The 14,550-nt window shown below is 40.3% G+C and overlaps 1 protein-coding gene across 1 annotated transcript in view; it reads right to left on the reverse strand.

The window, feature by feature from the left end:
• Nucleotides 1-14,550, reverse strand: part of Cfap61 (cilia and flagella associated protein 61) — a 242,956-nt gene that overhangs the window by 50,454 nt on the left and 177,952 nt on the right. The window contains exon 22 of the mRNA XM_048348715.1: nt 5,397-5,689. Within this exon, the coding sequence (XP_048204672.1) occupies nt 5,397-5,689 (293 nt within the window). The remainder of the gene's footprint in view (nt 1-5,396; nt 5,690-14,550) is intronic.

Genomic DNA, 14,550 nt, shown 5'->3' on the forward strand with positions numbered 1-14,550 from the left:
CTTCAACTCAGGACCTGAACACTGTCCCTGGCTTCTTTTTGTTCAAGGCTAGCACTCTGCCACTTGAGCCACAGTGCCCCTTCTGGCCGTTTTATATATATGTGGTGCTGGGGAATCAAACCCAGGACTTCATGTATGGGAGGCAGGCACTCTTGCCACTAGGCCATATTCCCAGCCCTGTTCCTGTCTTATTGCTTCCAATCCTGGTATAGAAGGCACTAGCATATCCAGCAACTATAGGAACTGTATCTCCCGAGTCTCTGACTCCCAATCTTCTTCTCTCCCTACACATACTTTCTTTTTTTTTTGGCCAGTCCTGGGCCTTGGATTCAGGGCCTGAGCACTGTCCCTGGCTTCTTCCCGCTCAAGGCTAGCACTCTGCCACTTGAGCCACAGCGCCGCTTCTGGCCGTTTTCTGTATATGTGGTGCTGGGGAATCGAACCTAGGGCCTCGTGTATCCGAGGCAGGCACTCTTGCCACTAGGCTATATCCCCAGCCCTACACATACTTTCTTACTCTCCCACTTCCTGCTTTCCCATATACAGAAAAGTGCATTTTGACCTACATAAAAACTTGGATTCAAATTATGTATACGCATCTGCGTCATCAACCTCTTGAATCCTTGACAAATTTCAGGAGTTCCTTTTAGCATCCTCACAAAAGTTCTACCTATCAGTTTTCCTTCTCTAACTAAACTACTTTTCTTTTTGCTAAATGGCACATTTAACAGGAATACTTGATAGAGTGTTAGCTTTAAAGGTGATTAGTATTATAGTAGTATTTACTTATAATGTTGTAGTATAGACATTCACAATTTCTTTTTATGTCCTAGGGTTTCACAGTAGTCTGTGTAACAGGCTGAAAACTATAGAGGGAAGTGGCAAATTGATTTGATAAACCTCATTCATTCGCATTCAGACAAGCACTTCTTTGCCAAGCACTGTGGAAGGTTCCAAGAATGTCTTAGGGAAATTAAACATGGAGCTGACCATTAAACTGGAGAGATGGATACTGACAAAAATGGGACACATACTCTTTAAGAACAAGTGTAAGTGGAGTATAGACTGGATAGAGACTGAGAGCACATGTGGTACCACTACAGGGCAAGAATAGCAAGGCCTTGATATATGGGCAAAACATCAATTCCAAGAGAATTGTGATTCTGGTATGGTGGCAAAATCCCCTGAGACTAAACTTCCCACCAATAACAACTACAAATTCCACAACTACACAACAGGAAAACAGCCACCTGAAGATTATAATTTGTATTTAACATCAGGCAGATTGTATAGGACAGTAAAACCTTGGAACAATAACTAGCACAGAGATAATTTCCACCTATGGTTGGGAGCTTTTAAAAGAAGGTATATTCTAGGAATTTTATGTTCTAATAGAAGAGAAAAATAATGAACTCTGAAGTTATATCAACAGAAGATGGCCAGTTTGAAAAACAAAGAGAAAAGAATTAAAACATACAGAACCAAAAGCACCAAAGAAAATTATTAAAAACTAACAGATATGGAATTGAGGGCCCCGAGAAAAGGAGAGAAGAATGGGGTAAGAAAAAAAATGGCCAAGAATTTTTTAATTTAGTGAGTCATAAATTTACAGATTCAAGAAGCTCAACTAAATCACAAGATAAAAATTTTTAAACATAAAGACGGAATCTACGTAGCATTAACTGGCCAAAACAATGATAAACAAACTACCTAGAAAACATGGCTAGTAAACAATACATTAAATACAGGGGAATAATGTTTCAATAACTACAGGTTTTTTTAAATCAAAATGTGTGATGCCAGAACATGATTAAAAACATATTCAAAGTACTAGGAAAAAAACAGCCTGAAATTCTATATCCAGTAAAAGTATCCTTCAAGAGTCATGGCACAATAAAATATTTCAGACAGAGGAAGACTAGACAATTTGTTGTTTGTTGCAGATTTACAATACTCAAAGTTCAATAGGAAGTTGTACAATCTGGTGAGAGATTTGTATTTTAAAAATAAAGAACAACAAATGAAAAAATAGCTGGATAATTCATGTATTTATTACATGTACATTTATGTATATATGGTGACTGTTAAAAATAAAACCTACAATATTGTTATGGTTGTTTTTCAATGTGAGTAGATGTAATATATGCAGTGAATGTAACAAAATAAATGCACAGGATATGGGAGGAAGTGTCTGTATTGTTGCAAGGCTTTTACATTTTATGTGAAATATGCGATATCAAGCCTACAGAATGCTTGGTGATATATATTACAATCCATAAAGCAATCACTAAGTAATAAGTTACATACAGTTTAAAAGGCATCAGAAATGGAATAAGATACTCCGAAAATTCCAAAAGAAGGAAGTGGCACTGTGTCTCAAGATAGTAGAGGGCTTAGCCTTGATCAAAAGAGCTCAGAGACAGTGCCAAGATCCTAAGTTCAGACCCTATGACTAGAAGAAAAATCCAAAAGAAAGCAGATACATGATTCTCAGATCTCAGCCCCCTAAGTGTGTAGGCGAGACACCTGCACCTGGCTTAGAACACACTCTTTTAGATCCAAATATAATTACTCAGATGTACAAGTCTTAATAAATATTATTAATAAATATGTATTGAATAATTATAAAGAATATATTCTCTGATCTCAGTAGCATTAAATTGGAAGTCAATGAACATAAACTATTTAGAAAACTCAAAATTTGTGAGGCAGCTAAAACAAAGAAAGCTTACAGTTTAAATGAATACATAAATCAATGCCCTAGAGCTCTACCTTAAAAACTAGAAAAGAGAGGAAACAAGGTAAATTTAGAAAAAGCAGAATGAAGAACACAATTATTAAGAGCAGAAATCAATGAAAAAGAAAAGTGACTGAATATAGAGAAAAGGAGCCAACTTTACCTGGAAGTAAAGTTGATTTCTTTGAAAATATAATCAATAAAATTGACAAACCTCTATTTAGACTGAGAGGAATAAAGACAGAGACAGAACTAAATGCAATTCAACAAAACCAGAAAAAATGGAGTTATTACAACTAAGTATGGCAGATAATAAAAGTATGCTATAAAGTATCCTTGTGATCAAAGCAGGGCAAGGGAAGATGGGAGAAGGTATCTGACAACAGACAGAACAACATCTAGAACAAACAGAACAACATACTTTAAGTATGGTAGATAATAAAATAATGATATATAAATAAATTAATGCCAACACTTTTGACCAACTTAAAATAAATGGATAAATGTCTTGAACAAAATTACCATAAGCATAAAATCCAAATAGTCTGATATCTGGTAAAGCAACTGAATTTGTTACCCAAAACTTTTCTCAGGATATAAACTTCAGGTTGAAACCTCACCCTCAGAGTTTCATTCAGGGTCCTTTATGCAAATAAGGGTCTGAAACTTGCAAAGTATGTCTAGTCCTGATTGGTCTAGATCAGATCTTCCTGCTTGCTCACTGGTCACCTTTGACTCTCAGGGTCAGGCAGGGTCTCAGGAGCTGATCCTGGCTGGATCTGTGTGAGGAAGACTTTGTTGTTGTTGTTGTTGTCAGTTATAGGACTTGAATTCAGGGTTTGGGTGCTGTCCCTGAGCTTTTATGTGCAAGGCTATTGCTCTACTACTTTGAGCCACAACTCCACTCCTGGTTTGGGGGTAATTGGAGACTCTCACAGTCTATTCGGCTTGGGCTGGCTTCAAACTGATCCTCAGATCTCAGTCTCTCCAGTTGCTGGGATCACAGGCAGGAGCCACCATTGCCTGGCTGAGCACTGTGTTTTTAACTCAGGCTGCCCGTGAGCCTTGTGTCTCCACTCAGGTTTTTTTTTTAAGGATTTGTTGTGACTTTTTCCATAGATAAGTTCTTTTTTCCTCTGTGTAGGCAGCTGCTGCCCCACTTGCTTTTGGTCAGAGAGTTGCATCTCTCATGTTCTTCCAGTGGATAGTCTGATTAAAAAACAAAATGAAACAACAACAAAAATCCCTGACTGTTATTTCTCTAGGTCCTCATCTCATTTCTGCCATTTCTGGATCCAAGATCTTGGCTCTGGTAACAGCCGTCTTTGTAGGAGTGTCAAGTATTTTCAGATACTATCATTTACTGAGAACTTCCCCTGTCCTGGGCACCATGCTACCTGAGATCCGTGTCTCTGCATTCATTTATTTATCCATTCCACAAATACTTGAATCACCAAGTGGGCTCTAGGCTCTGTGTTAGAAACATAGTGATGAAAAGACAGACATTCATGTTATTTTGAAAGGGTTACTGTTTATGCTTTTCTATCGTGACACACACTTACTAAAGATGGGAAGGAGGAAAATGTCTTTACTAAAACATTTTCCCCATAATAGTAATCCTTGAAGACTGGCAGGTATAGCCCAGGAACCTCGGGAGGCGAGCACCTCTCCCTCTCATTTTGTTTTTAACAAGTAGAGGCCTAAGGAAATCTTCCCAAATCACCACTGAATACTGGTTCTCTAGGAACCCCCTTTTACCTGTTTTTCTTATTTACATTAAAATCAGAATTGTGGCAAAAAAATCTTGCAAATACTTTCAAGTTTATTTATTTTCAATTAATACAACTTCGAGATATACTTCTTGCCACAGCAGCCCGGGCTAGATGTTGTTCTGTCTGTTGTCAGATACCTTCTCCCATCTTCCCTTGCCCTGCTTTGCATCACAAGGAGTGACCTCCGCAGACATGTCCTGGCCTCTGTCACTCTGATTTTTCATCCTCCTTTGGTCAGCAGTTGGTACTTATGGAAGATTCATAATAGGGAGGGGCCCCTTTCCAGCACCTGATCATTTTATCCCATCTGTCGGGGAGGTCTGCTTCCCTCCCCCTTGAATATGTGATGGATATGGTAACTTGACGGTAGCCAACAATAAGGCAGAAGTGATGCTATATTATTACTGAGCACAGGTCATAAACAGAGGTGCATCCCTCCATTTCTCTTTCTTTCTGTCTGCTTACTCTTAGAACCAAGACATCATGCTCTGAAGAGGCCCAGTCATACTAAAGGGACCATTTGTAAGTATTTTGACTAAAATGATACTTGAAGCTGTTTCAGCACGAATGGCCAAGTTAGTGAACATGCCTTCTAAATGATTCCAGCCCTATCTACTGTCTGACTTCAACTGCATAAGAGATATTCAATGAGGAATGCCCAGTTGGGACCAGCCAAACCCCCAGAGCAGGAGATATAATAATAATAATATAAAAGCTGTTGTTTTATGCCAGTGAGTTTGTAGTAGCTTGTTATTGAGCAAGAGATAACCTGAACAGTCTGAAACAAAATGTGTGTATGAATTCACTGTTCACAATCTTCCAGTGTCTCCAGTCCTGGGAAGGTGACCGCTCCCCACTGAAAGGGAGGTGGGAAGAGCTGAACTTACAGAACACGGAAGGCTGAAAGGCTTGGTGGATGTGGTGAAGTGCACAGTGTGGATGAGGTCTGAGAACGGGTCCATCTTCCACTGAGCCAGCAGCGCATCCTTGTGAGTGATGACTCCAGCCACCTGGAGTGCTTCATCCACGGCTCTTTCCACTGTGCGGTTGTTGAAGCAGGTGATGACTGATTTTGGTGGGGGATGTACAAGATAGATGCAGGAGCCCCTGATGCCAATGTGTAAGAGTGTTTCCACAGTGGTGTAAGCATCGATTGTATTCCCATAGACAATGACAGTCCCTAGAAAAGGAGGCAGAATGCTAAGATATACAGTTGTTGGTTTTTTTAAACCCAACTTATTAGTCAAATGCTAATAATGTGGAATTGCTCCCTGTAACCCTCTCATTTTTCAGCTGCTGGAAGCCAGTGGTGTTACCTAGCAACCTCAACCAAGATAATTTAGTAAAGAATTGGCACAAAACATCCCACAAAGTAGTCAAGTACTTCTGATGCAGAAGTAGGACATTCATTTATGTTCCTATAATTTGAAAGTTGAAATTATACTGAATGAAACAGTCTAGAATAAAACCTTTTATCTTGTTTTTGTTCTCTATTTGTTATACTTATTAAGGAAACAAAATTACCAAAGTTTGCAATACATACAAGTTCTTAAGATATGAAGAGAAAATGGTTTAAAAAAAATCAAGCACATGGTGTTACTGATATTTTAATATTTAAATGCTGACTTGGGTTGACAAGAATTATTTCCTCCATTTTTTTGAGAACTAAAGGCTATACCATTTTGCTTTTCAACAGATACTTCTTATCATGATTCAAATTCTGAGTTTTAGAATTTACTGGATCAAAAAAGTCAAGTGAGGGCACAAGGCCCTGAGTTCAAACCCCAGGTCTCTCTGTCTATCTGTCTGTCTGTCTGTCTCTCTGTCTCTGTCTCTCTCTCTCTCTCTCTCTCTCTCTCTCTCACACACACACACACACACACACACACACTCATGTGTCAAGAGCTAGCCAGAAGGACTGAGGATGTGTTATTTTTATCAGAACATATAAAATAATATTGAAAATATTTCTCTTATGCAAAAGCATTTTGATAGTAACAGTCTATATCATTTACTTACAGTTTTCAAAATTAGCATGCAATTACAAATGCTATTCTACTAGCTAATTAGTTTTAAGGTCAATTACAGTATAAGATGAAGGAAGTGGAGCTTGTGCTGTGTGTGACATTGATTTAACCATTTTAGGCTGGGAATGTGGCTTAGAAGTAGAGTGCTTGCCTAGCATGCATAAAGCCCTGGGTTTGATTCCTCAGTACCACATAAACAGAAAAAACTGAAAGTGGAACTGTGGCTCAAGAGGTAGAGTGCTAGCCTTGAGCCCAAAGAAGCTCAGGGGTCATGCTCAGGTCCTGAGTTCAAGCTCCAGGACCCGCAACAACAACAACAAAAAAGAATTAATCATTTTACCTACAGAAATTTCTGAAGGTACACATTTTGGGTCTCTACCTTTCACAGGCTTCTAAAAGGATATGAAAAGTCATTTTACAAGGCAAAATAAATAACAAGTGTATTCAATTTAGCTAAGTGAATGATGCAAAATTTGATTTCAATACAAAATTAAGAGTAGGCTGGTGGCTCACACCTGTGATACCTACTACTCAGGAGGCTGAGATCTAAGAGTCTTGGTGTGAAGCCAACCCCCAGGGCATAAAAGTCCATAAGATTCTTATCACTAATGGAGCAGCAAAAAACCAGAAGTAGAGCTGTAGCTCAAATAGACCACCAGCTTTAAGCAGAAAAGCTAAGCCCTGAGTTCAAGCCCCAGTACCTGTACCACAAAGAAAAAAAGAAAGAAAGAAATAGGCTGTTTTATTTGCTTAGGAAAAACAATCTAGAATAACATTCAGATGGCTTCCCTGAGGGCAACTATGTCTAGGAAGTTCTACCATACTCCAGATCCTCTGCTATGGAATGCCAAGAGACCATTGAGCATAGAGGGGTGGCATCCTTCCTACTTGCCTTTACTGGAGGCTCAGATTTTATGTCTGTCTGCTTCCTATCCAGATGATGTAAGGCAGTATTGCCTCTGTGAACAGTATTTTTCTTGGCTGAAAGAGCCAGCATTTTGCTTAAATTATTGAGGCTCCCACCTGCTGCAAACCATGAATCTTGGCTGCCTGGAACAACAAAGACTCACCCTGTCCAGAGAGGCAAAGCTTGAACCTAAAATGGGCAATGGTTTAAGGTCTTTTGTCCTTTCAAAATCTGCATGCCAAAACAGTATTCCTTTTCAGTTGAGTAAACTGGAGTGCACAGGCCCCACATGCCCAGAGTTTGGTGTTTGTCCAGTCTCTTCCATGCTAGCAGTTAACAACTACACTGCAAGATGGGCCTTTTCACAGCAGGCTTGAGGGAGGTGGGCAGGACAATGCACTGGGATGTGGAGGGCTGCACTATCTAACGAGGGCTCCCTACAGCCTGTAATGTATTTTGTAAAACCTCTGACTTTTAAGTTAAAGTTTTACTAGTGATAGTTAACTTCGAATCAGTTTTGGCTATGGTGGGGGTTAGCTTTCCCTGGCTATGGCAAAATACCTGAGAAAAATCAACATATAAGGAAAAAATATTTGTTTCAGAGATTTCCGTCTCTAGTCACTTGGTTTGGTAACTTCTGGGCAGCACAGTACATCATGTGGCAGTAGAAGCCAGGTTACCTCATGGTAGCCAGGAAACAAAGCAACAGGAAGGGGTAGGAGTACCCATATCCCTTCAAGGGCACATCCCAATGACCTAACTTCCTTCTAGTAGGCCCCACCTCCTCAAGGTTCTGCCATGCCACCGGCATGTATCAAACTTTTAGCTTATAGGTCATTGGTTGGGGAACATTTAAGATCCAGACCATAATAGCTAGCTTTAGTTTGAAAGAGAATTTTCTAACAAAAACTTAAGTCTCTGGTTATTATACCGATCATCTGTGTGCCACAATAAGGCTTCATTAGAAATCAATGTTCAGCACTGATGTGGGCTGAGTGACATCTGTGGCTAGCTGATGCTGGCTGGCCTGGCTCCACATGGTAGTTGGGTTAGGGTCTGCACTTATGTGTATTCTCTTTTCCTTGGACTGACAACTCCCTGAGGCATATTCTATTGATGGCAAAACGTGAGAGCATGGAAGGATAAGCTCAATTGCTTAGGCAGATTTCAAGTCCCTGCTTACTCCACATCTCTTAGCATTCAATGGAGCACACCCACACCCATGGCCTAGGCAGAAAAGGCACAGTGCCCATGTGGTGGTGGGGGGGGGGGCGGATATCTGCCAAATAATTGTTCAAGCCATCAGTCATGGATTAAATAATTATTTATGTGGTTGCATTTAGATATTTTCATTTCAACATGCTTTATCTGATCATTTATAGTTCGTGTTACTCATAAGATTTACTAGAACCATTCTAAATAAATCAGAACATGTTACAGGTCATACCACAAATAAGTCATGACAGCAGCCTGATTTGACAGGGTCTATTCCCCATTGCTGTTCAATTTTTTGCCATTTATCTGTTCATTTGTACATGAGTTTGAATTCAGGACTATGCACTTGCTAAGCAAGAGGTCTACCACTGAGCTATACTACCAGCTCTTTCAAATACTGGTTGATTTGAGATAGGGTCTCACATTTTACCTGGTCCATGCCTGCATTGTGACCCTTCCTATTTTACACTTCCTGTCATGGCAGGGGCATACCATCATACACAGCTTTTAAAAAATATTTTATTTTAACTCTACTTATTTCTTGTTTTTGTGGTACCAAGGAATTAAACCCAGGGCCTCATGCATGCTAGGCAAGCACTCTACCACTAAGCCACATTCCCAGACAATGAACAACTTCTTTTTTGCTCCAAGCTGACCTGGAACTGAGATCCTCCTGAACTCAGCCTCTCAAGTAGCTAGAATTACAGGTGTGAGTCACCAATGCCCAGCTTGCTTGCCTTTTAAATGTCTTCTCTGTGGGAGACTATTCTTTCCATTATCTTCCTGCATCATTCTCACTTTGACTCTGTTGCTTCACCTGGTCCCCATCAATAATCTTTTCATATGCTGACAGCAAAAATATGAGCATGGCAAAAATTTGTAGTGTTTCCCAGAAAAATTAGCAAAGACTGGTTACTCATTTTGAGAAAAATCCATCTAGTTATAAACATATGATTATTTATATCTGTTAATTATCCAAGCATGGATTATGCTTTCTGAAGCCACTTCTTCACCTCATTCTGCCAGCATCAATGCCTGGACTGTGGCAGACATTCAGCCTTCCCTTTGGCAAGGTTGGAGTAAAGCTTGTCTCCTCCAACTCATGTTTAGGAGGTGTTGGGAGATGTGATTTAGTGGGAGGTGCTTTTGGGTCATGGGTGCCAAGTTTTCCCAAGTTAATGCCTTTCTCATGGGAATGAGTGGCCATGACAGGCATCCAGCCCTTGTTCTCTCTCTCACTCATCTTCTGATCTTTCTACTTTCTGCCATGATTAAAGCAGCCTAAAGCCCTCAACAGATATAGCCAACTACTCTTGGGTTTCCCAGACTCCAGAACTATGAGTCAAAATAGACCCCTCTTCTTTACATATTATCCAGTCTCAGGTATTTTGTTAAAGCAACAGAAAATGGACGGAGATAACCTGCTCAGCACTCATCATGGACTATACATACCCAGGCTTTGTTGTGAGAAGCCACTCCACTGTGTTGGTCCTGAACCCTGCACAGTTCCCGACCTACTGTGGAGGTGACAAGAATGTTTGCAGACCAGGTTCATGGGGAAATATTGGAGGGTCACTAGCTTGCTGTTCCTAAGACTGTCCTTTGCTAGCTGGACCATACTTTGGTGTCCTCTGAAGACTTGGCACAAAATGGTCTCACTGTGGCCTGTTTCCCGTACACATTTCAGCCTGGCATTTGCTATGAAGCTGGCACTACAAGAAATAGCCAGTCACCAGATGGGTTGTAAACTGGAAACATGTTCTCCTTACCCACAGTAGAGCTGTTACTCAAAAAAAAATCCTACATAATCCCCAATGTAACCAAAGCTGTGTGTACTTACAACATTTAAGTATGAAATGACACTTCTCCCATAATGGTGACATTTAAACTCAAGGAAACAAAAAATTGCATCTTTCATGTGCTATTTAAGGAAAGGCAATTGTCAAATGGATAGAAAGACAGGTGTGTAAAGGTACAGATGAAAAATTCTGGGAGATATTTAGGGTTTGGAGAGGATTGTGGTACTGACTTTCTTTGAGATGGACATTTGATTTCAGATCACAGTACTTTCTTACATTTTATATGGGGTTATCAGCTGAGCAACTATCCTGTCACAATGGTTAGGCCAACTTTTGGCTGTAACCTAGCTGAATGGAAATAGGGGATGGAGAGATTGGGGGAGAAAGAGAGAGGAGAGAGGGAGAGAGGGAGAGAGAGAGAGAGAGCGAGTGAGAGAGAGAGAGAGAGAGCAGGGAAAGCCTCAGAGAAATAGATTTTCTTCAATGCCCAAGTAAGAATTAACAGAACTTGAAAGTCAGAAAAGGGGCAGCAGCTGCTTTAAGTATTAAGTATGGTTGGGAAAACCACTGGGGGTGGGTGAATAATGACCAGAAAAGGGGGAACACGACAGTGCCTTGGCTGTGTGCCAGCCATGGTGTGCTGTGATGGGGGCTCTGCTGGTACCCCTGCTCCGTGCAGGGATGGGGGTGGTGAGGCCACCCCGAGTTATGCTGGGCTGTGATGGATGTTCTTTTCCACCAAACTTTTTAGCAAGCTGTTCAGTTAGAAATGAATTGAAGCAACACATTTCCAACATGGAGGTGCTTTGTAGCTTACAGAGTCCTTGCAAATGTTTTGGAGGAGAAAGTACTTTGTCAAGACTTCCTTCACAGGGTACTGCAGGCAGTTTTGCCTTCTGTAATTGTGTGTGAGAGAAACAGAATGGGGAACTCCGAGTTCCTCCTGGGGTCAGTTGTGTGCTAAAGACCTGCTTGGGATCTTCTTTCCAGCTCTGCTTATTTAACAGATAGGAAACAACTATCTTTTGTACTTGATCCAACATGTGACAGAAACAGAGCGGACTACTGCTCAGTGCTCCAATGTCAGATGATAATGATTACAACTCTGAGGGAATTTGCAATGAAGTATAATGAAATACAACCAGAGCAGTTTTCATGGGAAGTATTCACAGAGGTGATCTTGATTTTGTGTGTGTGTGTGTGTGTGTGTGTGTGTGTGTGTGTGTGTACGTGTGTGTTTGTACTGGGGTGTGGAAGGGCCTAGATTCTACTGTCCTTTAGCGTTTCACACAAGCCTGGCATTCTACCACTTGAGGCACGTCTTCATTTCCAGCTTTTTGGGTGGTTTATTAGAGATAAGAATCTCAAGAACTTTCCTGCCTGCGCTGGCTTTGAAACTCAATTCTCAGATCTCAGTCTCCTGAGTAGCTAGGATTACAGTCTTCTGCTTTTGACACACTCTTGGAGGTGGACATAAATGCACTAAGCAACTTTGGAAGTGACCAGGAACATTCAGCCATAATAGTTTACAGATTTTCAGCTATGCCAATGAATCTGTGTTCAAAGTTCTTCCATTTGTGAAAATCAAGGGAGAGAGTTGGGGAATCTCACCACCCTTTGTTTCTGTGTCAGAAGGCAGACAACTCACTGATATTTAAAGATAGAATTACTTGATAAAAATAAAATATTAAGTTGATCTCTCAATTAGGTTCAAGAAATAAAATACAGTGTTAATCATGACTTAGAAAGCAGGGACAGGTGTCCCAGTGGTCTGGCCATGAAATCAGAGTTCCAGAATATAATAAATAAATGCAAGGATTTATGTACACATGAACTTTCCTTCAGAGTTTCTGTTCTTAAAGCCAGAGAAAATAAGAATTACATGCTGTATCATGGTTTGTGTATTTTAACTGTTTCTATGCACATTTGCCAAGCCATTGTATTTTTCCCTGTTAATTTTGTTTTGTTCTGGACATGAGTTGGTAATCCTGCTTCAGCCTCCCATCTTCTGGGATTACAGGCAAGTACCATAATGTTGGCTCCTATTCTGTTACATTTGAACAATGATTAAATTTCTTTTGAAAGAGACATACAATGGTTATGTAGGTCTCATTCATCCTCAGAAAGACCTGTAAAATAGCGTGAACTATTTTTATACAGAAATTTGAGCACAGAAGCGTTATAAACTCAAGGTCAGCAGCATTTGGTGGTCAGCTGCATTTGGACCAGTGAATCCTGCCCCAGACCCAGCACAGACATCCTTGCACTACATTTTCAGAGGCTCCATAATACATCACCAAAACATCGGCTCTACCTGATGCTTTTCTCTGGATAAGTTAATAAATTACTAGATAATATAAGAACTTTAAAATAATCACAGGATAGTAATACACTATGAAGTAAATACTTATAAAAGCATTGCATATCCACAATGGTCATTCTACTTTTTCTAAGTCAAAGCACAAGATTTTTCTGACCTGAGCATGACCTGTCCCATTTTTTTGCTCTTCCAAATAAAAAAGAGAACAATATCTGAGACAGAACAAAGGCTTTGTGGGTGATTCATGCACTGGAATTTTAATGTTAGACTTTGCCTACAAACATGCTTTTAATAAGGCAGTAAACTGTATTTAGCTAAAGATGAAAATAATTGATCCATTTGGAGCCATTAGGGCAGTTTCATTCTTTTTACTTTATTTTGCCCTACTTTTCATTTTCATGGAGAGTACAGAGGTAATAGCAGATGAATTTCAATTAGTTTCAATTAACGCCATAAACTGCTCTAATGTATCAGGTTGCTGGGTTCTATCCGAACCCCTAGCTGAACACTCCAGGTTTTGTTCACAGTTGACAGCAGCATTTGAGCCAGCGACATGAGCTTTTCTTCACTACCCAGGAGCAGTTCTAGTCATTTACAATCACTTACATCCATCAACCCGGCCAACTGGAGAGCCCAGAAAAGGGTATACCACTTCAGCCTGGGTTAATTCCATCACAGAACAACTAGCTTCTCTTTTGGGAGCAGAAGATTGTGGGATGAAATACAGTACACTCTCTGGGTACCATCTGTGTATTTACATATTGTGGGTAGATAATTCAAGGAGTTGACCTCCTCCCAGGGGCATCCATAACAATTGCCACCCACCATCCATTATCCTACAAGAATCTCTCTCAATTAGAGATTGAGCCCTTTATTATTTGCTGTGCTTCAGGATAGTCCAGCCTGGGTTTCTTAGAGTGTGTTTTCCAAACACAGTCAATGAGACAAGGTTTTCCCTTCTGTTTTTGGTGAGAAAGGTGCTATCTCTGATGGTCTCTCTCCACCCCTAGCATAAAGTAATCTGGAAAGGGGGAAATTAGTGATGAGAGTGAAGTATTATGGAGAATGTCCATATCTTCTCTAGGATTTGCAGGGAGATAAAGGGAGAAAGAGAAGAGAAAAGAAGGACTAACATGTCCCCAATACGGTGACAGATCCCATTTGTCTTTCAAAAAGCATGCCACAAGGCTGGGGTGTAGCTCAGTGGCAAAGCATTTGCCTGGCAAGTGCAACTTCCTGAGTTCGAACCCCAGTACCAAAAAAGAAAACACACACACACAAAAAGCATGCCACAGCATGACACTCCTCAAATATAACCATCCACTACTGATGTATTAAGTTACATGTGTCTGTATCATCAGATCACTGAATGGAGCAAAACTGATCATTTTTGGTCATCATCTGCTCCCCCCCCCCAGCCCCCGCAACTGCCCCATCTTCAATTGGCTATCAATACTCCTTGTAACTCACTCTTCTATTATTCATTTATTTATTTGTTGTCAAAGTGATGTACAGAGGGGTTACAGTTTCATACATAAGGCAGTGAGTACATTTCTTATCAAACTTGTTACCTCCTCCCTCATTTTTTCTCACCTTCCCCTACTACCCTAGTTCCCTCCCCCCAGTTGTACAGTTGGTTTACAGTATATTGTCTTGTAAGTATTGCCATTGCATTGGTTTTCCTTTCATCCTTTGTCTCTCCATTTTGATGTCCCCCTTCCCTTGTTCTGATAAACATATATATAATACCCAGGGCACCAAAATCAATTATAG

This window comes from Perognathus longimembris, chromosome 6 (assembly GCF_023159225.1).
Source record: "Perognathus longimembris pacificus isolate PPM17 chromosome 6, ASM2315922v1, whole genome shotgun sequence".
Lineage (NCBI taxonomy): Eukaryota > Metazoa > Chordata > Mammalia > Rodentia > Heteromyidae > Perognathus > Perognathus longimembris.